At 47.8% G+C, this 26,718-nt stretch overlaps 1 protein-coding gene across 3 annotated transcripts in view; it reads right to left on the reverse strand.

Moving 5' to 3' along the window:
- The window catches only part of LOC135918430 (zinc finger protein 791-like), a 153,887-nt gene extending 142,989 nt beyond the window's left edge, over window positions 1–10,898 (reverse strand). The window contains exons 1-3 of one of the 3 annotated variants that reach the window (XM_065452071.2): window positions 10,545–10,898; window positions 9,700–9,737; window positions 9,557–9,605 (exon numbers count right to left, since the gene is read on the reverse strand). In XM_065452071.2, coding sequence (XP_065308143.2) covers window positions 9,557–9,605; window positions 9,700–9,737; window positions 10,545–10,617 — 160 coding nt within the window. In that variant the 5' untranslated portion in view covers window positions 10,618–10,898. Of the gene's footprint in view, window positions 1–9,556; window positions 9,606–9,699; window positions 9,738–9,973; window positions 10,187–10,544 lie in introns of those variants that run through there. The other 2 variants (XM_065452072.2, XM_065452073.2) reach the window with 2 other exon arrangements.
- Between the last annotated feature and the right edge of the window lie 15,820 nt (window positions 10,899–26,718).

Below are 26,718 nucleotides of genomic sequence, written 5' to 3' on the forward strand. Positions count from 1 at the left end.
TGCCACAATGGCCCAGCAGTTTCCAGCTGATATCAGGACAAATCAATGCCGACGCACCCAAATGACCGGGTAGGGCAAGGTAAAGGTTGCAAAATGGCTGGCAAGAGGTGGGGTGCAGCTTTCCAGCACTGACAATCAGGGTGAGAGCAAGCAAACTTCTGAATGGAGCTGTACATCCCTCACCAGTAGTACTGCTATAGAAGGCGTTGATACGTTTTGAAAACTCCGGAGTGTACACACTGTGGATTGGCATGGAAAGCTGCAATACTGGAACGCAGACTGCGAGGTACTACTAACAACTCGCCAATGCCCTTCGGGGTTATAATTGCATTGATGAAGCAGGTTGTCACGAATGATGAGCTTGACGATGCAACGTGTGAGTGGTTGGTTGTGCTGATGAACCAGAAAGCAAGTCTGTAAGGTAGGCAATCCAATGGTTCTCGTGCTGCTCAGAAGTGATGGTGGTAAGGTCGAGCAAAGAAACGGTAAAATGGGGTAGTGAGCAGCAGGCACTGTCGTGAGGTAAGGGAGAGCACGAGAGGGTGCGACGTCAGAATGCTTGTCTGCTGCGGTACAGCACACGGATATTGTAGTTCTGCAGGCATAGTGCCCATCGGGCAAGACGGCCTGAGGGATCTTTCGAGGACAACAGCCAACATAGTGCATGTTGGTCCATGACTACATCAAATGGATGGCCATACAGATAAGGCCGTAACTTAGTAAGAGCCCAAATGATGGCCAGGCATTATTTTTCTGTCAAAGTGTAATTGGTCTTTGTTTTCCTAAGTGTACGACTTGCATGAGCTCTGACATACTCAGGAAGCCCTTGTTTGCGCTGGGCAGGAACAGTGCTGAGGCCAACACCGCTGGCATTGGTGTGCACCTTAGTAGGGGCTGTCATGTCATAATGGCGCAAAATTAGTGGAGACACTAGCAAACAAGGGAGCTTTGTGAAGGCCTTGTCGCGCTCAGACGACCCCAAAGTGAGGAGTCCGTTGCTTCTAAGTAGCTTCGTCAGGGGCGATATGATGCCGGCAAAATTGCAAATAAAGCGTCTGAAGTAAGAGCAGAGACCTATGAAACTGTGCAATTCTTTGACAGACGTTGGCTTAAGGAATTCGGCAATGGCCCAATGTTTGGCTGGATTAGGGAGTATTCCATCCTTGTATTCAACGTCACCTAGAATTTTCAGCTGCCAAGCTGCGAATCGGCACTTCTTTAGATTTAGTTGCAGGCCAGCATTTGTTAAACACATCAAAACACACCGGAGCTGTTGAAGGTGCGTGGTGAAGTCAGGAGTGAAAACTACAACATCGTCAAGATAGCACAATCATGTGTGCCAATTCAAGCCACATAGAACTGTGTCCATCATGCGCTTGAAAGTTGCCACCACATTACAAAGTCCAAAAGGCATTAAGTCAAATTTGTATAAGCCATCGGGTGTGACAAAAGCTGTCTTCGGCTGATCGGCATCTGCCATGGGTGCCTGCCAATACCCTGAGCGCAAATCTAGAGATGAAAGAATTCTGCGCCTTGTAGACTGTCAATCATGTCGTCTATGTGCGGGAGAGGGCAGACGTCCTTGTGAGTGAGCTTGTTGAGGCAATGGTGATCCACACAGAACCATCTTTCTTTGTAACAAGGACAATAGGGGATGCCCATGGACTGTTGGAAGGTTGTATCACCTCACGGCGAAGCATGTCGTCGACTTGTTCGTTGATTACACAATGTTCTACAGGATGTACACGATACGGATGTTGCCGCAATGGCGGTTGCAAGCCAGGGTCAATCCTGTGGTGTCAGCCTAGCCACCATGAATGCCACCCCAGGCACACCTGGTGAAAGGTCATGAACGCAGGCCAGTATCAGGGCGAAGAACGTTTTTGTTCAGAGAGCAGCCACTTAAATAGGCTCTAATGAACTACAACAGTGGCCCCTGAAAGCAAATCAGCTTGGTTTGAAAACGAAATCCTCGATATCACAAATCCGATGAGTAACAGTTGACGTCCAGCCCAGGTAAGATTGCCCTACATCGAAAGAAGAACGAAATTGTTCTAAGAGGCACAAAAGCCGAGTCTGCAGGACCGGTGCAAGGTCATCGGCAATAAAAGAACCGAACACATCGGATAGGTCACATGTAGAAACAGCACTGAGCACATTGGAACTAGCACAGTAATGTTCATCGGGCGCGTCTATAACTTGCACATCCTCGATTGTTTCTAGATTGCCAAGACATTCACCTCGGAGCAGCATCACAGGGTATGGGAATGGGTTGCAAATGAAAATGGTGCTGGAGCCCTGTGTGATGTCCACTGTCGCAAAAGCTAGCAGCAGACCTTTCTGAGTGAAAAAGCGGTCAGATGAAGACAGTAGTGCAACACCATGTGGGATTCCACTGAAGTACATGGGCACGACCGTTGACGTGTTCAGAGGAACATGGAATTCGGCTTGGACAAGTAGTTTCCTTGAAAGCGAAGAAATGTTGGTGAGCGACAAATATAACAATGGCAAGAGTTCTATTTCTGCCCGTGCACAATGGATAATGATGGAGTAGGAGGGGCTTGCTGGGATGCGCCTTCAGGCACGGTTGGGCGTAGGGCACGGGATCGAAGTTCCAGGATGGACATCGTAGGTTGAGGCACCTTCCACCTCTTTTAAAGATGTTTATTAGTCACTGGCATTTGGGTCCGACAGGGCAGACAGGGCACAGACTCTCAGCACGAGCAGCATTCTCCAAGCAAAAGCACTGGAGAGAACGGCCCACTACAGTGCAGTCCACTTATAACGATATCGAGAAATACGAAACATATTATCATTATAACCGATGATCGCTATATCCGAACTGCCGTTAAAAAAAAAATCAGAACATATTTTAGTAGCTACAAAACCAAATTCCCCACCACTTGCAGTAAAGAACAGATGTTGCAGAAAGTAGGCTGTGAAAAACAAAACTTTATTTCTAGCACCAAAGATCCTGTCAAGCAAGGTGTTCTGGAACAATCTTAAATCTGCACTTCTTTTCGTGGCCATTTCAGTTTCACAACCGTGGTACGCATAGCTTCCAGCTGTTGTGCAAACACTGGTGGCAATCCTTTGGAATGCACATAATCAATTAAGGAGTCAATCGATGACAATGCACTTTGCGTGGACATCGAGGTTGGGGTCAAGGAGCCACTGTCAATCTCCTTGTCACTGTTACTGCTGCCGTCGCCACCGTCGCACAACACTGCCGTCTGTCATGACAGCACACCTTCGGCAATCGCCTCGTCGGTGATCTCATCACAGAACGAGGCAGCACTGTCTGCAGTCAAGAACTCCTCCATCAACGCACCACCTGTCACTGTGTCACCAGTAGCGAAGTGCTCCCAGAGCTCGGTTAAGTTGGCGGCATCCACCGTGTTGGTCTCCCTATCTGCAGAGAGGGTAGGTTCGTCCTGGCCCACAACGCCCGCCTTTTTGAAGCAGTTTCGCATGGTGGACTGCTTCACCTCATACCATGCACCATAGGCGATGCGCATGGCCTTCAAAAGGCTGATTTTCAGGTCAGCCATGGCCCGACGTGCCAGGAACTGTGTGGTCAATGACTAAGATTAGCCTCTCCAGCATGCGCCACCGATATAAAGCCTTAAAGTTGGCTATCACGCCAGGGTCCAATGGCTGCAGGCCTGCTGTTGTCTTGGGAGGCAAAAACATCAATTCGACCGATGTCAGCTTTGGGTTAACGCCATGTGCGCTACAGTTGTCCAGTAGCAGCACTACTCTTCTTCCTTGACTTCCAATTATGCTGTACAATTCGAGCAGCCACTCCTCGAACAAGTTACGGGTCACCCACGCCTTCTTATTGCTGCGATAGCGGATGGGGATGTGCTGATTCTTGAAGCATGCTGGCTTCTTGGATCGCCTGATAATGAAAGGCTTGAGGCAATGGGTCCCGTCTATGCTGATGCACAGCATCACAGACACCCTAAGTTTAGAGTGCTTCCCGCTGGGGCATGTATTTCCTTTAAAAGTGTGCATCTTCGATGGCAACATTTGAAAAAGAAAGAGCAGTTTCGTCACAGTTGTAAATATCCTTGCCCACACAATGCTCCAGCACACCGAGCAGCTTTGCTAGTAGCCACTCTGCTACTTTGCCTGCATGTCCAAGGACGCTGCTTCTCCTACCATGCTTTCATAAACAATGCCATGCTGCTCTTTGTAACGCTCAATCCAGCCTCCTCCAGGGTCAAAATTTGGCCGTCCCACAAGAAAAGCAAAGTTTTTTACTTTGGCAGCAAGTATTGGCCCACTGATTGGCATATTATGTGCGCAGGTTGTGATAAACCACTGATAAAGTGACTCTTCCACATTGGCGTAGAAAGGGTCCCTAACCCTTTTCCACTGATCAGCATGGCCAATAACACTTCCTGCCTTCACAATCACAGTGCTCTTGCTTTTCAGAATTGTCGATATTGTCAACTGAGTGAGCTCATATTTTCTTAATGAGGGCAATCACCTTGAAGCTGCGTCGAAAATCCTACAAAATTTGCACCTTTGTGTCAAGCGACACAGCTTTGCGCTTTGTCGGCACCATTTTCGAGCTTGGCTGTCCGCTACTTCGGTGGCTTCAAGGGACACTAAAGCGAAACAATAAATCAGTTTAGACTAATGGATCATTGTTTGAGAACCCTGCAGGCAGTCATTTTAAAAAAATAGTTTGATTATTACATGAGAAAATGAAGGTCTAAGTATCAGTATTTGAATTTCGCACCGAAACCCCAGCGCCGGTACGTCAGCGTGACGTCAGGGATTCCAAAGTATTCCAAGGATTCCAAACGTTCCCGAAACTTGTCATGTTTAATATTTGGATCCTTTAGAACACAATGTAGTCAATCTGTACCGCTATATATAATTAGAAGGCCCTAGAAGATGCCATCAAAATCCAACACGTCACAGCCCCCAGGTGCGGGAACTCAAGTAGGCATCGCCACCCGTATTTTGTTCTTGCGCTTTTTCTGGCTTAAGAAACGTGTTATCGTTGTAAGAGTGGTGTTTTTGGTGTTGTAGAACGGTAATCTACTGATGCCAAAGAAATCATTTTTCACTTTAGTGTCCCTTTCTGCTGTGAAGCTACTATCGCGCTTGCTGGGGGATGGGAGCCACCAAGCCGCTTTGCTTTTTACCTTTTTTTCTCATTTTCTCTCTCTCTTTGGGTGCGATTGCGGGTGATGCGTGAAACGCAAAAACATGAAGCGGCTGGCGCCATCTTGTGGTGCGCTGCGCCAACTCGCGATGCTCTCCAGTGTGTGGGCGGTACGGGATGCGCTGCGTGGTAATGGCGGCAGATACGAACTCGTGTAGGTTTACATCGCCCCGCCTCGGCATCATTTGTTTCAGGGAAACCAAGCAAAGCAAATGTCAGGATTATTCTGCATGGCAAACGCGGCCCTGACGGCAAAATTTTGATCGTTATATCTGACATGCAGTGAATAACATATCGTTATATGTGGTTTTTGCCCCCATAGACCTAATGCATAAAATGCCACTGTTACTTTGACCCATCATTATAACCGATATATCGTTATATGTGGTATCGCTATGAATGAACTGCACTGTATAGTATCCCTCTTTGCTACAAGGCAAACATAAGTTAAAGAAAGGAAACATTTGCATAGAAGCTTACATAGGTGTTCTCATCGGCCCTGTGCTTTGTGCCTGAAAGACTCCTTGTTAATGGCCAACATAGGGAAATAGCTGCAAGGTATGCACCTCTGCTGTCACCTCTTTTACACAAACTTATTACCATTGTGTCAGGGGAATTCCCCACTTCTTGCTCTGATACGTCAGCATTATATTAATCATAAGAAGGGAGACGTTAAAAGAATAGAATAGGCCCTCTAGCTTGCTTTCAGTATTGTATAAAATATTCACCAAGATAATTTCCAATAGAGTCAAGGCAACACTTGACTTCAATCAACCAAGAGAACGGGCTGGCTTCAGGAAAGGTTATTCAACAATTGATCACATCCATATTATCAATCAGGTAATCGAGAGACCTGTGCAGTACAATCAACTTCTCTATATGGCTTTTATAGATTATGAAAAAGACATTTGACTCAGTAGAGATACCATCAGTCACGGAGGCATTGCGCAATCAAAAAGTACAGGAGTTCAGCACTCAACCTGTGTATCTTGTCTACGTTTTTGTGCTTTTGCGCTGACACAAAATTACTTTAACCAAGAAAGTGTAAAAGTAGGGTTGAAGATTAATGTGCAGAAGACAAAGGTATTGTTCAATAGTCTGGCAAGGAAATAAGAAATCATGATTGCCAGTCAGCCTTTAGAATCTGTACAGGAGTATGATTATCTAAGTCGCTTGCTCACAGGGGACCCTGTTCGTGAGGAGAAAGTTTACAGAAGAATAATAATTGGTTGGAGTGCATATGGCAGGCATTACAAAAAGCTGACTGGGAGCTTACCATTGTCGTTGAAAAGTGTACAAACATTGCATTCTACAGGTGCTAACATATGGGGCCGAAACTTGGAGGTTAACAAGAAGATCAAGAACAAGTTAAGGACCACGCAAAGAGCAAAGAAATGAAAAATGTGAAGCATAACTTTAAAAGACAAGAAGAGAGCAGTGTGGATTAGAGAGCAAGCGGGAATAGCCGATATTCTAGTTGACATTAAGAGAAAAAAAATGGAGCTGGGCAGGGCATGTAATGCATAGGGTAGATAAACGGTGGCCTATTAAAGTTAGAGAATTGTTCCCAAGGGAAAGGAAGCGCAGCCGAGGACGGCAGAAATTTAGGTAGGGTGATGAAATTAGGAAATTTGCAGGTGGAATCAGGAATCAGCTAGCACAAGACAGCGGTAATTGTAGATTGCTAAGAGCGGTATTTGTCCTGCAGTGAACATAAAAATAGGCTGCTGATGATGATGATGACGTAAGGTGTGCAGTATCCATTATTTGTTACACCTTGTGGTGCCAGCCAAATTTACAAAAGCAACCATCATGTTTCCTTCCCATTCACCAGCTGTTTGCCTTCATGCCACCTGGCAGGCCGTTCGAGTCTCCCTGCAAGCTGCGTTGATGATGCCACAATGACCTCACCATTCTTAAGAGGAAGCTTTAACTCCGGGCAACTCCAATTTCCCTATCCAAATACATGCAAAATGCAGAAGGGCTCTCATCAGACAACTGCTGAATGAAGTGATATGAATGAAATTTGTTGCACTTGAGAGAGAAAGTTAAATTCCGACAAATGTATGAAGGGAAATTTTGATTTAGGACCTCATACATTGTGAGGGTTGTGCGAATAGTGATTTTTGATACCAAATCAAATACAAATCACACAGAGTATTCCCTGAAGCAAATCGGTTAGTTTTCGAATAATGAACAGCCGTTATCACAGTTAATATAAAACGATGTTTGCATCCTAGTATGCTTAAATTTAGCAAGTTTATGTCATTACATAGTACATTATGAAGCATTGTTTATTAAAAGCACAAACGGAGCATTAGGAGCAAGCAAGTGGTTTCTTCAAATGCACCGAACTCTTCAGAGAGCACGAATGATCGCTGTATGTACAGCCTGTAAAATATGGCTACCTAAGCAATGCAACCTGCTCCCCTAAAATACAAGTTCTTGCACTTTACGTCTACGCCACGCTCGTGGGGGTGAAAATTTACAGTACTTTTGCTCCAATTTTATGTTTCATTGGGTGCAGTTGACATCTCTAAGTATTTCAAAAGTATTATAAAAATATTTGCATCTACAGATAGCAATTCTATTCAAATCAAAGAGCAAATCGAATAGGAGACTATTCAATTCATTATCCAAAAGTTTTGAATATTTGCACACCCTTGTACATTCTACAAAGTATGTCAAAAAGTGGTAAGTTTAAAAAAATAGAAGCTACTTTAGAAATCCATAACTTTGCACCAAAAACAGATATCCCATTAATATAAACAGCACCTGTTAAAAACAGCTAAAGCAAGCAAATATGATGTAGGAGTGTAGAGTTTGTGCGAATTGTAGTAAAGCTTATGATGGCTTTGAAAAAGTAGTACTCGCAAATTAGTGGTATATTTTTGGGAGCAGTGTATAATTTTACATCAATTTTGTCTACTTTAGATGTCTAAGTGCAGTATAAAGAATTATGATATCATTATTTATTATTGAGCTACCAAGGTAAAAGCTTTGCAGTTTACTTTCTTTTTCCCCACTTATGCAATTTTTAACAATTTTTGTTAAAAGCTGATGGTCTAAAAAAAGCTGCTTCCTCCACATTCGCTTCACGCACTGTCTGTGCATTGTGCACATCAAGATAGTGTATCGAAAGCGAAACCACTGATACAACTAATGCTACTTAGAATGTATCACATGCATCTAGAAACAATTAAGATTGAACTCAATTTGCAAATTTCAAACTCGATCTGCAAAGTGCTTAATAAAACGAGTTGGAAGGTAGACAGTTGGATGTTTGCTCCAGGTTTCAATATGCTGTCAGGTGGCTGGTTCGCATCTTTCATTGTTTTTCAAAATTGTTTACATCAGGCATATATATATTTGTCAATTAAGTTGCTGGATGAATGCTTTTTTTAATATTCAAGACATGTATAGTCTGTGTTCTCACATCTGATGTTCTTGATAGAGTTCTCGCATCAAATCCACAATCTAAATACTTTGACAAACCTCACTCATTGGGCAGCTGTGCACTTTTTATGATTGTTGCAAGAAATGTGACGAAACTTAATTTTCAATGGACAGAATTAATTAGTACCCAAAGGGGATATTCAGGTTCGCTGTTTGCATTAGCTTGTCCGCCTCTGCTGCGAAAGTTCATGATGCTAAAGTAACTGAATATTGCTAATAAAATCAACATATAGGCAGTGTTTATTAGTTGGCTGCACCGTGTGCAATAAAATTCACTACTCAGTATTACGAACTACAGTTGGGCAGTTTGAAGAGAAAACTGCGTAGTACCCTTCCCATGGGCACCTTCAATACACACTCTGAAAGTGTACTTGAAATGCGACAGATACGGGAAGGGTCGACTGCCCGGGAGGGGACTGGGAAGGGTCGACACTCAAGTGTACACTTGAGTGTGCAACAGTTCTCAATATGGACATCATGTTTGATCTGTGGTGATTCAAGCCTCATAAGGAGTGCCCACGTAATTAGTAAAATGGCAGCATCAATATTTTTTAGAAGAAACAAATGAAAGATTCCGCTCCACTGCTAAAACCTAGAGGCAAGCAACTGCAGTGGTGTGCATGTTTGGCAATATCCACCGCTGCTTGCGCAGGTCTTGTTGGGTGTGTGAAGCACAAGCTGACATTTGAGATAAGCTTATGCTGCAGCTTCTCACATAAAAGCACGCGGACAAACGAAAAAGGTGCTGGCCATAAGGTGTCTGCAACATATCTCCTCTCCTTTCTCCAGCAGGCCTAAACGGTGCGAGAATGGCTCTATAATTTTTCACAAGTCAAATGTCACACGTGAGAGTCAGTGCTGCTTGGCATGCACTGACTGTGGCCTATTAACGCTCGAAATGTAATTATCAATGCTTACTGTTCACGTGGCTGAACTGAATTCCAGATTTCTCTTCGCCGACCAGTTTCTGCAGGGAGCACAATCAAAGCACAATGGTATCACCATTAATTAACAATTTAATACATAAGGAAAGATTGAGTGATCAGGGTGATTACTGTTACCTGCCCCGGCGATGTTAAGATGACAGTCAGACAACCACCTACGGATACAAGAAAAACCATTTATTCATTCAGCGAAGGTTTCGATCAAACGTGTATTTATCATAGTCACAAGGGGCACTTTCGATCTAGCCTGATCTAGATCGAATTTCTCGACCGCGATCGGCTCTTTGCGCAAGCATCGGAGGGGAACAAATCGCGGTCGACAGATTCGACACCGATCCGACTCGATCGAAAGTGATCCGTCAGACCAAGACAAGGACGTCACACGGCGCACCTTCGATCGCGTGGCTAGCTGCTCACATCCTGTTTATTTCATTTCGCCGCAGAAGTGTGGACCGGCGTCATGGCAGTCAACCTTACTTGAAAGTTGTTAACATGTCTAGGATAAGGTGTTGCTGTTTCCGTATTTGAAACATCGCGCTTCGCTTGTTATCCCTGTCACGTTCTCGCAGAACCTTAACAAGCTCACATCCCTGCGCGACACGCCCCAATGCGTACGCCGTAACCAACGCTACCACTCTGGAACATTATACGTTGCAACAAAATACGTCGATTGTAATCCAAAAGCGCCAAATACAGTAGCAGCCGACACGGTAACTTTAATGCGAAGACTGCCAAGTCTACTCAAGGCCGGCGAACGCTCAGTAAATAACAAAACACTACGTTTATGGCGCTACGTTCAGCACTGCACACGCATATTATTCTTCAAAATTGTCGCACTTTTTCTTCAGGCCTCGTACGCTACGCGAGTGTAGCGCTAAAATATTACTCGAACAAGTTGGATTGGACAATCTTTTTCTTCGCTTCCGACGAAATGAGCGGTTAGGCTTACGCCATTTCCTTACCTGGTTCTATGCCTTCGGGAAACTCCAAATCCACCACCAGTGGCGTCGCTTCCAAGAAGACTTTAATAGTCATAATAGCTCTGCTGTGTGCCTCAATTTCATTTCACGCAAGTACCGTTTGTGTCAACCACGGACCGCAGCATAACATCTTCAGGTGCGGCCTACCATGTCGCCGTGCGCAGTGGCCAGCAACAGAACAGAAAACATGGACGACCACTGCCGCGCTATTCAAGAAAGAGTCATTGGAGACGCGATAGCGAAGCATCCATTTTATTCCAACTGCGAAGTGAGCTCGTCGAGCGCAAAATGTACCTCAAGCAGCGCCAATCGCTCACTACTACTTGCTCGTTCTGTCATGAAAACGCGAACAATCTCAAAATATTCCGCTCTCTTCCTAGGCTTGCTTCTCCGCTATTTCTGTCCGCTAGGCGCCCCAGCAGTTAGGCGCAAAACAGAATCCGAAACTGAAAAGAAGAGGACGAGAAGGTTGCAAACACAGGCGTATGCCCGATTTGCACCGGTCTTTATTGTGGTAAAACAGCGCTTTCTTATGACAGCAGTTATTGACAATCAAGATGCAAACGCACGCGAAGACTAGCATTCAGCAGATGAACCTGGGCTGATAGTCTGTTACACAAATGCACAAGTCAGCATCCTTCTTTTTTGTCTTTTTTTTCGCTATCACAAGGTCATTATGCTACATGATTATCCTCCTGCTTCACTCTTTTGTCTGTCTAATTGCGGCTATCGGACATTTTGCCTCCTCAACCATCGATGACCGACAAGTTAAGGATGGGCAAGGAACGGGTACCTCTCCTCGTAAACCGCGGTCATCGATCTTTGCGTATGTGGATCGATCGAGAAAAAGGCGGCTGCAATTGAATGCATGGTGTTTAATGGCGCAAGGGTACAGTGTATACTAGATTTTTTTTTTATATATAAGGAAGTTTGTCACATGTGTGCGAGTCCATCTCCGACTTCACCCTCGCGCTTCGAGAACTGGCTCCTCTTGCAATTTCGGCGAGCACGCAAACGAAAACGTGTGCGAGCAGTTCATCACCGGCGTTGCATCTCCGCAGTTACGTTCGCGGTTGTTATTGGAAGGAGACGCATTGACTTCCGACCGTGCCGTTGAAATTGCGCTACATCGTGAGCGAGCTCAGCTCGAGTCTGAATCCTTTGCTAACCCTGTTCAGCGCATCATACAACAATAGCCACGCCAACGTGACGCTTTTGGAATGACCAGACAAGATAACCGGCGTTTCAGCGATAATGACACGCGCGTCCCTGGTCAAGCCCGCGTTCGTCGCCCGCCAGCTTCAGACACGGCCACCGCCGTTGTTCCGTACCACGGAGGAAGGAAACTAAGGAGAGGCCCTGACGTCACTCTTTGTGAAGCAAAAGTGAAGCCGGAAGTTGGCGTTGCTCATGGCGATGCTCCGCCTTTTGTGCCACCCTCCTCTCTTGTTTACATCTTTCGCGAAACCACGCCGCGCTGCGCGTGGTATCGCGCGCGGAGCGCGCGCGCTCGCGCAACATCCGGCAGAGCACGGTGCAGGTAACACAGCGCAACAAGACACGGTGACTAACGCAAACCCGCCCACACAGCGCCTTTGTCACGGCACGAAACCTACCAGAGCAACACGTGTGAGCGCTCAAAAAATCAGAACAACGCCGCCATTGTGGCCCAAAAGGCGGGGCCATGCAGCAAAAAAATAAGAAAGCAGCAAAAAAATGAGAACCTACTACGTCATTTCCGCCACACTTTTCTCCTAGCGCGCGGAGGGGGTAGGGCCTCTCCTAGTTTCCTTCCTCCGTGTTCCGTACAGATGTCCACGACCTACGTGCAGATGTCTGCCATAGTGTCTGCGGTAATAGACAAGAACGGCACCGAGAGCGGCGCTGCTGCGCCGGCGTTGAGAGCGCCGCATGCGGATCAAAATTGTGGTACCCCTCCCCAGGCACGTACCCAGGGGGGGGCCCGGGGGGGCCCGGGCCCCCCCCGAAATCAGATGGCATACCCCCCCCCCCCCCCCCCCTTCCCACCCATGCCACCACTCCTCACACATTCCTAAAGCGCTGCCAGATCAATGTTGAGACTTGGCAGCTATTCATCGGTCAGCATCATGCTGCCTTTTTCACTCCTTTTGGATGGCGGTAGTTATCAGCATCTCTTGGGATGTGAAGGCCAGTTTTCTCATAGATTCGGCGCCCGCGAGATTAACTCGAAATGCGTTCATTTGTCACCATTCATTCAACTGTCACGCGCATAGCTGTTGCTTTTGTTAGTTCAACCTTCTTTGTTTAGGCTCATCCTGGGACCAGGAAAGGGATGCGGCTGTTAGTCAGCTGGTCTGTACTCTCGTGGAACGAGTTGCGGGCGGAGAAAACGCCAATTGCGTTTAACTTGTCCTTTTGCTTCATTATTTCCTTGAATGACAGCTCGTCGCGACGCTGGCAGATGCCCGAAATCATATACACGTGATATTGGTTAGATAAGGTGGGAAATAAAATAATGTGAAACAGCGTCCATCACGAAAACCTGCAATAACCTTCAAACCCATAATCAAGATGACTGTCGCCCGTTACCTCGTCTGGTTTTTCCCTAATTGTATAGCACTTTTCGTGCAAAATTGGCAACTGGAAACAAAAATCGCAAGGATTTGAGAAATCAAGCGATCTACTAAGGGAGAAAGCCAAGGCAACAACCAAACTGCAAGGAAAAGCGAATTTAACAACAAATCTAACAAATATAACCGTTGCTTATGAAAATATTTATGGATCAACATCTTTTTATTTTAAAAGGAAGTAGAGAAAACGCCGTGGGAAGCGAAGAACAATTACGTGTTTTGAATGACGCTTCTACAGTTATCGGTCGAGCCGCCTCACGTAGCCACTTCTCTAGTGTGCTTATGTGGGTGTTTTTCTAACCTTTCGCGGTTGGCGCAGTACGTCTACAATCGCAGTATCCTGCGCTCTACGCGGTTGTATGGGACTGGCGGCCACACAGCGGTACGCAACTTCCCAAATAACAACACGAGTCGTTTTCGCACTTGGAGCAGTAAACGAGGAATCCAAAAGAATTGTGATTGTTCCGCAAATATATATTTCGCTGTAATTCTTCAAGAGCTAATACAAAAAATGCTACTATAGTCGGAGACAACTTAAGTCTACAGTGTAGCCTCGCCCACGCCCTCATTACAACCAGCCACTGTTCCTCCACGAGGCTGCAAATAATCCGTACTTTAAGCTTTTCCTGTTACCCAAATAAGGCGGTAACCACAAAAAAGTAAAATTATTAGCGCTTAATTTTACACGTTTTCCCTCGCCTATTACAGTGGAATGACGAAAGCCTAATTCTTTATTGAACTGAAATGAAGCTTGCTTCGCTGCAACTATTTATTGTCAAGCTTCACTTCAGTTGGCAGTGAAGTTTCATGAGTAAACCGGCTCAGCAGTGAAAAGAACTGTACCGCAGACTTTTGAAGAGTGAAATATACTCAGACTCCGTACACTTTGTCCATGTCTGTTGCATACCTCATTGGTTCCGCCGATGGAAAAACTCTTCAAGAACAGCGGACGATCCGGAGCTATCAAGCACGACGCCATTTTGATAAGGCCGCATGACGATGATTTTGTTTGCTTCTGTGATTAACTGGCGGAGTAATATTGCTACATGCGTGTGGTATTTGTTTGAACGAGGCGCGTGGGTGCCATCACTCCAGAAAAGAGGAGGAAGAACGAACTGCTCTCGCGCTGTGAATCTAACCGGTCAGCGCTGCAAGCGTTGTTGTAAATATAACCTATAAATAGTTTCTCGTCTTACTGACTCGTCTTTCACGTAAGAATATCTACAGAGGTTCTACAGCTACCTTAATTCTGCACAAGAAAAGCAGGGAGATACCTATAGAGAAAGGGGTCAGACAGGGAGACGCAATTTCTCCAAAGCTATTCACTGCTTGCTTAGAAGAATTCAAGCTATTAAGCTGGGAAGGCTTAGGAGTAAAGATCGACGGCGAATATCTCAGCAACCTTCGGTTTGCCGATGACATTGTTCTATTCAACAACAATGCAGACGAGTTACAACAAATCATTGGAGACCTTAACAGAGAGAGTGTAAGAGTGGGGTTGAATATTAATATTCAGAAGATAAAAATAATGATAAATAGCCGGGCAAAGGAACAAGAGATCAGGATCACCAGTTAGAGACTGTGAAGGAGCACGCTTACCTAGGTCAATTAATCACAGGTAACCCTGATTATGAGAAGGAAATTCACAGAAGAATAAAAATTAGTTGGATCGCATACGGCAGACATTGCCAGCTCCTGACTGGAAGCTTGCCATTATCATTGAAAAGTAAGATGTGCAATCAGTGCATTTTGCCAATGCTGACATATGGGGCAGAGAGTCGGAGACTGACAAAGATGTTTGAGAGCAAGGACCACGCAAAGAGCGATGGAACGAAGATTGCTAGGCATAACATTAAGATACAGAAAGACAGTTGTTTGGATCAGAAAGCAAACGGGTATAGACGATATTCTAATTGACATCAAGAGGAAAAAAATGTAGCTGGGCAGGTCATTTATTGCGCTGGTTAGATAACCGTTGGACCATTAGGGTTGCAGAATGGGTACCAAGAGAAGGAAAACGCAATCGAGGATGACAAAAGGCTAGGTGGAGCGATGAAATTAGGAAATTCGCGAGCGCTAGTTGGAATCGGGTGACGCAGGACAGGGGTAATTGGAGATCGCATGGAGAGGCCTTCGTTCTGCAGTGGACTTAAAGCAGGTTGATGATGATGATGATGATGACGACGACGACGACGACGATGATGATGATAATGATGAAGGTGGTGGGCCCCCCCCCCCGAAAAAAAATCCTGGGTACGTGCCTGCCCCTCCCCCACCTCTCGTTCGCACCGCCTTGATTGCCTCCTGCACTGCGCGTGTTTGGGCACGTTTCGTGCCGCGCGCGGTGTGTGCCTGCGTGTGTGCGCGTGGACATTTGATTCGAAGGGCGATGTACAGTCTGTTTCACATTTAGGGGAAAACTCGGCGAAGGCGTGCCGATTTCCCAACCAAAATGTATTAAGGTACTCGGTCTCCATATCCAGAAAGATGGAGGTCTCGCTGCGACGGTGCATCACCTGCTCAGACAAGGAGAACAGGTGCTGCACATGATGCGTAGTGTCTCCAACCGAGCAAATGGAGTGAAAGAGGCGGATATGCTTCAGCTAAGAAACGCACTAATTATGTCGCGCCTGCGCTATCACCTGCCCTATACCAATCTCCGCAAGCAAGATATCAATCGCCTTGATGCGCTCATCAGGAAGGCGACAAAGCTGGCCATCGGCATCCCGTTTAGTGCCAGCACTAAGCTCCTACTTGACATCGGTTGCCATAGCACGGTGGCGGAACTAGTCAGCATTCATCGTCGTCGCCAAGAGCTGCGTTTGCAGCGCACGTGTCAAGGTACGCACATCCTCCACAGCATCGGCCATCATCAAGAAGCTGCGCCCCTTCTGAACACGCGCCCACTACCCGCGAAACAACGCGAACTTCTAACCATAGCTCCACTGCCACGCCACATGAATCCAGAACGAGGCAAGGAGAGGCGACGACAGCGAGTTGCCTACTTCAAGAGGTACACGGCAAGATCGACACCCTGACGGCATATACTTGTACGCTGATGCTAGCGTTGGTGCACGGGGCTCTGCTATAGCAGTCGTGAATAACAACCTCCAAACTCTACATACTGAGTTACTCCCAGAGACAGATCCGACCTTAGCGGAACTGACAGCCATCGCAACTGCGATCAAACACATGCCCCTTAGTAACTCAGCCTACCCAAGAATCATATTTACCGACTCCATGGCGGCTTGCAGGAAATTGTTGCACAACGATCTCCCTGCCCACACTTCGACATTTATTCAAGAGCACCTTCAGGGTCCTCTGGAAATCATCTGGATACCTGGTCATGACGGACTGCCGGGAAATGAAAGAGCTAATCAGCTCGCCTGCGAGACTTTGAACCAGGCACCCTGCATTCCGCGACCAGCCCAGACGAAAAGGTGGGCTCCCCTGCTTCTGCGGCCACATCAAGAGGCAAGACGCAAGTTCCCCAAGCTCAGCAAAGTGCTCACCCGTGAACAGGGTGTACTGATTCGTCAGGCCCAGACTGAAACACTCCCTACACCAGCGCGAATGCACCTCCTCCGCGGCCTCTTACCTGAAGATCCCCCACCCTGCCGATACTGTGGCGAACACCCGAACACATCCCATATCCTCTGGTCCTGTGGACCACCCCCACCTCCCCTTCCTGCCCCCACAAATCTTTCCCCTAAACCCCATGCCGGGTGGCTGACAGAAGCAGCCAGCGCCGACGACCAACGGTACCTTGCGGCGTTTATCAGTGCTGCACTGAAGAATGCCGCAAGCGAGGTTCTGGACTGAGGGCCTTTCCACGTTACCACCGAACAAGAAAATAAATTTTTTTCTCTCTCTCTTGAAGGAGGCGCTGCGATCGCCGAGGAGTGTGGACGTGCTCGCGTCGGCTCCGTGTTCGTGAAATGATTTTGCAGCATTTTCTTGCGAATTGTGGCCTAATTTTTACACCAGTCGATCCGTGAAGATACCAGGACTCCGTAGACGCCTCATTTTCAGGTGGGACACTCCATTTCCCTGTGCTACGGACATTTTCCTGTGCTGCGAACGTTTTTGTGAATCGCCCACGCCGCCGCCGCGCGTGCTCGCCGGGCGCACCGGATGCGCGGCGCGCACTCGAGCGAGCTCCGCACCGCCGATCAAGTTTCTCTGCAACGAGCATGGAGCTCGAAGTGGCCGCCGAGACGGGCTGGCGAACAACTCGCCTTCGCCAACCGGCGAAGCTGAGGGACGGCTCTTCACCCCAGAATGACTCTACCCAAACCTCAAGCACTCGTTCTCGTTCCAAGACCAGGCCACCAGTCAAGGCACAAGTTCTAAAGGCTGGACGCATGCCTCCGCTACCTTCCAACCAGATTAAGATCATCATTCGCCCCAAGGGAGCCCTCAACATCGCCAAAATTGGTAGTCCTACCGTGACTACAGCCGTTCTCCAAGCCGCACAGCTCAGCCCAGCAGATATTATACAAGACACGGTGTGCCCCAACACCCAACAAAATATTATCGTTGTCTGTACACCAAGTCTGCAGAACGCCGACCGGTATGTCTGCATAAAATCTATTCAAGTCAATGGGGTCACGCACGATGTTAACGCGTATGAGACGGCCGCCGAGGACACCACGAAGGGAGTCATCCGCGGAATCCCCCTCTCCGATACCCCACAGCAAGTCAACGCCAATATCGTCAATACCCGCAACCCCCTCGCACTAGCCGCAAAACGCATTGGAACGACAACCACCGTTGTTATCGCCTTCAGTGGCCCCGACGTGCCATATCTGGTCTGTTACGGAGCTACCTTAATCCCATGCTCATTATTCCGCAAGCAAATAGAAATTTGCTACCAATGCGGCCGCCTCGGACACCGCATGGATGTCTGTCCTTTTCCAAATAACAAGATCTGCAGAGGTTGTGGAGTCCGCAACCCACCTCCCGATCACACGTGTAACCCGAAATGCTCACTGTGCGGCGGCCCTCATCTTACAGCGGACAAATCGTGTACGGCTCGCTACAAGACACCATACGTTATTCGCAAGCGCATTGGGGAACGCCGAGCTGCAATGCAAGCCACCCTTCAAGAAAGCGACTTCCCGCCCTTGAACTCCAAGCCCCGCTCCAGATCCCGGACTCCATCACGCTCGAGGCAACATTGTTCCCGGACCCCTTCACGTTCGAGACAGCGCCGTTCCCGATCCAGATCTACCTCTACCCCACCCGCCAAGTCTCCTATTAACAAGGTGAGCTTCGCAGAAGCCCTTAAGGGCGCCTCGCGAGAGGGTCGCAACACATCTTCTCCACAGTCCACGAACATCAATGATAACGCAGAAATAGCTCACCTCAAAAAAGAAAATGCCATTATGCGCGACCTAATTCACAAGCTCTCGCAAGAGGTTCGCGATCTTAAACAATCCAAGACACCCGCCCCTACACCACCCGCCGAAGCGCCCCACTCCTCTAGCCACGACGCTCCATTGACACCAGCCCCCAAAAAGCGGGCCCTCCAAGAGGGAGCCACGGGCCAAGTGCGCTCAGAGGTTAAAGACATGCTAGTCTCACTTCAAAGCGCGATGACCACACTCCAGAACGCAGTCGAATCCATGCAACACGCCGTTCTCGCACTGGCACAGCGCGTCACAAACATTGAAACCCACCAACAAACTCTCCCCATGCCCGCTCCTCCTACCCTCCAAACCCCAGCACTGCCCCTGACGGCATCCCCCAATCCCCATCATGGCCCACACTAACAGAGATACACTTATCTGGCAGTGGAACTGCCGAGGCTATCACCGCAAACAGCCAGTCATCCGTCAACACCTTCGTACCCTCACCCGGCAACCGGACGTCATCATGATTCAGGAAACCCATATCGATTCGGTCACCCTCCCAGGTTACCAACCTTTCATCCCGCCACATGCTTCTCGCCGCCTCTGCACTTTCGTCCACAAGAGAATCACCGCCATCGAACACAATCTCCACGACCGAAACATCGAACACCTTCTCGTTGAACTTATCCCCACCAAGAGACGTAAGGAAAGTATTTTTCTCCTTAACGTGTACAGCCATCCCTCTGCCAAAGTTCGAAGCCGTTTTCTCACCCTCTTCAAGAAGGCCCTTAACGTAGCTGGCACCAACCCCCTCGTTATCGGTGGAGACTTCAATCTCCCCCACACGGTATGGGGATATGGCTACTCGACGACGGCGGCTCAAAACCTCTGGAAAGACTCCCAAGACCTCGGCCTCACTTTCATTACAGACCCCACGTTCCCCACACGCCTCGGTAGCTCCACTTCCCGCGACACGACCCCCGACCTGACATTTACCAAGAACGTCAACAATGCTCAATGGAGCAACACACAACATGATCTCGGTAGTGACCATTCCATCATTGCCATACTTATCCCTCGGATAGCTGCAGTTACTGCCAAACCCCGTGAGTTCACTTGGGTTGACTGGGATGCATTTCGCAAGCATCGTTCCGCTGACCAGCACGCGGAACGCATAGCGGACATTGATGCATGGACCCGAAATCTCCACTCCGATACCAATGCAGCCACGCACACCGTTACCACCGATGCCCCCGTCGAGCGCATGGACAGTAGACTGGCCCATCTCCTCGCGGCTAAAACATCCATCCTATCCCGCTGGAAGGGGCAACGTCTCAACAGGCGCCTCCGCACTAAAATAGCCCTCCTCAATAAGGAAATCGAAGTCCATTGCCTCACTCTGAGCCGTCAGCAGTGGACTGAACTGTGCAATACTGCTGACGGACAGATCCATTGTCCCTCTTCTTGGAAGCTTCTCAAACACCTCCTCGATAGTCAAGCCACCCGCTCTTCCCAACAAGATCGCCTCACTAAACTTCTCTATACAGAAAGGAAGAAACAGGGCCGCGCCCAAGTCTTAGACTACCTCACCAACAAGTATCTCCCAGTGGGCCCAGTGCAATCTCACGGCTCCTACACCGGGGCCCCCAACCCCCCACTGGACGAAGACTTTAGTGTCGCTGAGATCCAAGCCGCCCTGCATAAATTAAATAGCCGTTCTGCCCCTGGGCCCGATGGGGTCACTAACAAAGCCCTCCGTAATCTGGATGATGCCTCCATCACCCACCTGACAGACTATATCAATGACTGCTGGCGTAATGGTGCCATTCCGCCGGCTTGGAAAACAGCAAAGGTCATCCTTATTCCCAAACCTGGCAAACCTTCTAGCCTCGATCATCTTCGCCCCATCTCACTAACCTCATGTGTGGGAAAGGTTATGGAGCATGCCTTCCTCACGCGAATTAACACCCATCTGGAAGACACTGCAGCGTATCCTCACTCTGTCATTGGCTTCCGGGCCCACCTGTCGACCCAAGACGTCATGCTACAACTTAAGCACCATATACTAGAAGATAGAACACGTACTACTAAAGCTATACTCGGCCTCGACCTCGAAAAAGCATTTGACAGCATAGCCCATTCCACCATTCTTGACCGCATCTCACGCCTTAATATCGGTGCGCGAGCTTATAATTACGTCAGAGACTTCCTCTCTAATCGCACGGCCTTCCTTTCGGTGGGGGATCTCCGCTCCGACGCCCAGACTTTGGGCAGCGCGGGAACCCCCCAGGGCTCCGTTATCTCCCCAATGCTTTTTAATCTTGTCATGATCGGTCTTGCCAAGGAGTTGCAGCAAGTGGACGGTGTCACCCACACCATATACGCTGATGATATAACCATCTGGGCCCACAAAGGCAGTGATGGCGAAATAGAAACGGCACTACAATCCGCCATTGAAACAGTCGAGACCTATATCCAAGGCACGGGGCTTCGCTGCTCCCCTGCGAAGTCCGAACTCCTTCTCTACAGGCCTACTCTCCGTGGCCGCCGTCCAAAATGCTGCACCGCTAAACGCCATTACGAAGACATTGCGCTTCATCTCACGGATGGCAGCCCCATACCCCTCGTCACCAATATCCGTGTGCTCGGCTTGCTCATAGAGGAGAACGGAGCGAATGGCATGGCCCTTGCCAAAATCAAGATGAACACAGCTAACACCATGAGACTTTTGAAGCGGGTCTCCAACCGCCGTGGGGGTATGAAAGAGGAGAATCTGCTCCGATTAATCCAGTCATTCGTAATTTGCCACATCACCTACGTTGCTGCGTATCTAAACTGGTACAAGGCTGAACAAACCAAGCTCAACATCCTCCTACGCGGAGTCTATAAACAAGCCCTCGGCCTCCCCGGTTGCACCAGCACTGAGCTCCTCCTTCAACTAGGCGTCCATAACACACTGGACGAGCTCATCGAGGCCCAACGTCGCTCTCAGCTGGAGAGACTCACTCTCACAGCGACGGGTCGCCATATCCTTACCTCGCACGGCATCACCTACCACCATCAACACGGCCATAAGCACCAGATCCCCTCCACCATACGAGCTTGGATTCACGCCGATCCTATCCCCAGAAACATGCACCCCGAATACAACCACGCACGTCGCACAGCACGTGCCACGGTTCTCACCAAATCCCTTACTCGCCACGACGGTGTGAGTTTCGTCGACGCCGCCGAATATCCCCACGGTACCCGCTTTGCAGCCGTCACCACGCGTGAAGGCTCTCTCCACCATGCTATCAGCCTAGTAACCGCACACGCTGAGGAAGCTGAAGAAGTGGCCATCGCGCTAGCCACACTAGACCCAACATGCCATACCATCGTCTCTGACTCCCGCTCCGCCGTTATCAACTATATCAACGGCCGTATTTCACACCAAGCCTTGCGCATCTTGCAACAAGCGCCCCGCTCAACCGACCATCAGGTTACACTCGTCTGGTTCCCGGCTCATGTAGGCACCGTCCACCCGCACCTCCCCAACCTCAACGAGGTTACCCACTCCCTGGCGCGAGGCCTAGTAAACCGCGCGGGAGAAGGGGAGGCTGCCCCCACCGGTAGGGATCGCCTGACACGCTACAATGATCTTGTGAAGTCCTTCTACTTAGAGCGTAGAACCTTCCCCGGCCCACACAACAAACTATCCCGAGCGCAGGCTACAACTTTCCGCCTGCTACAAAATATACTTACCCCTCGTTACAGCTTTATAACAAGATCTACCCAGACATTTACCCCAATCCCACGTGCCATATCTGCAAGACACAGCCAGCCACACTTCCACACATGCTTTGGGACTGTACACACCAATACCCCGACACTAACCCCACGACCCTCTCGTCGAGGTGGCACGCTGCCCTGCGTAGCCCCAACCTTGACGACCAACTCTGGGCGACCCAGCAGGCCTGCGAGGCGGCGAAGAGGCAACACCTCGACGTCCCCACGTGGGAGGCCTAGGCCCAGCCACCATCTCTTGCTGGTTTCAATAAAGTTTATTCAGTCAGTCTCTCTTGAACGGCGTCGTCTGCTACGGCGGCGCGCGCTGGCCTCATTGCCAGGAAACTTTCTACTGTCAGTTGCAGGTCGCCGATCTCATCGTTACTGCGAGAAATGAGCCGGTATTTTTTACTAAGCGTTGTGCAACGCCCACTGATACGCCTGGAAGGTAAGTTCATCGCTGCAGGGCAGTCATAGACGACCTACTAATTCCATGCATTCTTGACGGCCTGTTTCTGGAAGGCGACTATATATATTCTAACGCGATAGGTCGGCGATCCACACTGCTCGTGTTGTGCAAGAACTGCTGGAAGTGCGCGCAGTAACTCTCTTGGAGTGGCCGCCTCAATCCCCGGGCGCCAGCATCATTTAAAATGCCTGGGAGAGTTGACAGTTGGGCTAGTTGGTCGTCCATATTTGAAGTAGTAGCTTAGCGCAAATAAAACCACAAACACAAGGAAGACAGACAAGGACAAGCGCTACTCTCAACTGTTTAATGGAAAGGAAGGATGGTATATATATATATATATATATATATATATATATATATATATATATATATATATATATATATATATATATATATATATATCCTCTTGTCACGCATGCGCCTTCTTTATCAAGAATAGAGATAGATGTGTGAGTGAGCCTTCTATCACATTACTGGATGCCGAATTTAACTTCTTGCGCGACCGCCTTTGATGTGCATGTACCGGTCTCCCTTCTGTTTGGTAGGCGCATGCGTGACAAGAGGATATATATATGTACCATCCTTCCTTTCCATTAAACAGTTGTGAGTAGCGCTTGTCCTTGTCTGTCTTCCTTGTGTTTGTGGTTTTATTTGCGCTAAGCTACTACTTCAAAAAATGCCTGGGGCTCGTTGAAAGTATCGCTGCCGCACCATCTCCTCTATCAGTCGCCCGAGGATAGGCTTCGATCAACCATCGCCAGCGACTGAGACGTGCTGCGAATGAACACATCCCTGATCAAGTCAATCTACACTTCACTGCCTTCCAGGATGAGCGCTGTCATCGCTGCCGCTGGTGACATGACGAGATACTAACTGACGTTCCGAGCGTGACGTGGCCAATACCCCGCCGGTGGGCAGGGTCTCTCTATGATTGTCGAGAAAAAATCATTTCCAGCTCTTAACGTAATACATTCCTTTAATCGTATCCGTTTGTTTCATCGTGTTCGACCCCCACATTTATCATTGTTGAGCGCTTTGTTTTCCTTTCGAGTCAAACAAAGACTGAGCATGTTGCGCACACATCTTGGTGCGTCTTGTCGCTGCTTATTACGGTAGCACACACAGTGAAGAAATATACGTGCACGCGCTCAGTACCCCGGCCTTTCGAAAGAACAAACGAAGCATGCTGTCAAAAAGAAGTTTGTGGAACTCCATTATCGCCAATGAAGGCTCAGGGTTTAGCGACGCACAACGTCTAGTAAAGGATATCAGACCAGTTCCCGCAGTACCGATGAAGTCGGTGCACTGCCCCTGACAGCAGCACGCTTTCCGACAATGCGGCCAGCACGCGCCGCCGTAGCAGACGACGCAGATCACGACTCCGCCCCTCGAGCGTCTGCGCCTGCTCGAGCTGCTGCCGCCGCACGACTCCATTGCTTGCCGCGTCGCCATGCAATACGTTCCGAGTTTTTCCCCTAAGTGCGAAACAGACTGTACACGATTCTATTTGCCTTTAAGAAGATTGGTACGCTTGACGATTATTTTAATGGCTGCAATGCGGCGAAAGGGCAGCGTCTGCTGAACGATGTAAGTGACTCTGAGCAGGTAATTGGAAAACGACATCGTATGTGCCGCCGGAAAAAATCGTCAACACATACGAAGCGGCACATACATACGGCGCATACGAGCTAAAGTCATTTTTAGCAGTTTCCCACATGTTTGCTACAAATGCGTGTTGTCTCTGATGGCGACAACAGATTTCCATCGACAGTGTGCGGAAATAAACAAAAATATATCGCTGCATAGCACAAGTACGACATGCGCACACAACTTTAACTAGTATGCCCCTTACAATATGGAATAGAGGCAGCAATGTAGACAGCTTGGCCATGTTTTAACAGTACTCAAGAGACGGAAGTTGAAAAGTATTAGTAATCATTCCTGCTTCAGCAATGCTGGCGCGACCAAGACGCGGGCGTGTATCGCCCAGTAACTCGATCGATCGGTGCAGTGGTGAAGCGGTAATGAACTCCGGTCATGTTCAATGCATCGTGCACATATTCAATTTCTCGGCACGCGTGAACTTCGGCCACTGCTAGCGCATACAACAGAAGTGGTTTCCATTCTTGGGCAGCGCACACACAAACGAAAACACGAGAAAGAAGACAGGACAAGCGCTCGTCGAAAAAACTTAAAGGTTTTATATGAATAAAACGATTATGTACCGAGTAATTATTAAATTCATGTGGGTTACATATAAGAACCGTCATACACTCAGGAGCGATCAATGAACGAAGTCGCTTCGTTTGCCAGTTGTTTACTTCGCTCGGCGCACCGCAGTAATTCATGTCTCTCTTCTGCTTTTATCGCACCATTTTTCTTGTGAATCGGCAGAATTTCACTGGTGGCATCAACCCTTTCGTGTTTATTTTTTATTTTATTTATTCATACTGTCGATCCCATCAGGGATCATAACAGGAAGGGCATACATAGTTATCTTGCAGTGTAACAATAATAATTAGCGCAATAATAAGGTTAGACATAATAAACATGCAGTTAGCAGAGGCAGACAATGTAGTAGGCATAAAAGTAACGTTCTACACTGTAATAATGTTAATAAAAAAAGCAACAGGTAATCAAAGCTGGAAAATATACAAAGGTGAACAAAATGGTATGCATAAATTACACAATACATAGCATTAAATTTAAGAGTAACAAGGGGGTAATGAGGTAGTCTGTCAAACATCAATGGTGGTAAGCAATAATTACAACAAGAAAGAAGTAAACAATTTGCATAAATCAACAATAGTACTCAGTAATGGCAAGTAATACAAGTTATAAAAGTGAGCTAGGTATACACAAGAGGTAGTAATCCATAAGATACGGTTAAGGTGTCGTTAAAGAAATTGTGATTATGTACACAATCTAATGAAATAAAATGGCACAAAAAATAGATGGTGACACAAGTACATCATAATTGTGAAGCACGCAATTCATTTTCGGCTAATGTCAAAAAAAGTAGTTCTGTCTGTAATATTAGGGTCCAGCTTGTTCCATTCACGTGTCATTAAAGGGAAAGACGAATGCTTATGGCTTGCCGTATGAAATGGGTGTTCGTTTAATGATAGTGAATGTTTATGTCGGGTGAGTCGTGTATGTGTTAAAGATATGTATTTGGAACTGTCTATTTTTCAATTCATTATGAATAAGTTGATACATAAATTTTTAATCGTGCAAGCTTGGCTCGTTTTTTGTAAGGACGTATACCGGCCTGTTTTAGCAATTCTGTGGGTGAGTCTGTTAACCTATGTTTGTTGTAAATATATCTGAGTGCCTTCCTTTGAATTGCTTCTAGTTTGTTAATGAGTTCTTTGGTGAAAGGAAACCAAACAACGTTAGCATACTCTAATACAGATCTGACATATGTGTTATATGCTAGTAGTTTCGTGTATGGGGGTGCTACTCTAAGACGTCTGTTCAGGAAAAACAATTTTTTTTTGTGCGGTCGATCGAGGTTGCTGTCGTGACAGTTAACAACACAATCATAATTTCCGGTCATCCGAAGAGACGCCGTTGCAAACAAGAGACGTTTCGCGCGCAGCGCGAACTGTACGCGGGCGCGATCGTGAAGGGAAGCGGCGGCGAAAACCTACACCCGTTGGAGATGAAATCGTGCCGCCAGGGGAGAAACGAGCGCTGACGTCTAGGATGAAATAGAGTTACTGTATATGCTAGCCATAGAGTTTCATATTAGTATACCTAGAGGCAAATCTGGCGCTGCGATCGTTCAACCATCATGGGAATGATGGGAAGTACAGGCTTCGGATTGGCATTCTGTTGACTGGCGAACTAGTGCACAAGTATTTTTTTAAAAGTTTCGGTTTCGCTCCAAGCGCAATTGCTATAACCTGCAGTTGGACAGTGCAACGCAAAGCTCTCTGCGTTTGTTATGC

Source organism: Dermacentor albipictus, chromosome 2 (assembly GCF_038994185.2).
Source record: "Dermacentor albipictus isolate Rhodes 1998 colony chromosome 2, USDA_Dalb.pri_finalv2, whole genome shotgun sequence".
NCBI classification, from domain to species: Eukaryota; Metazoa; Arthropoda; class Arachnida; order Ixodida; family Ixodidae; genus Dermacentor; species Dermacentor albipictus.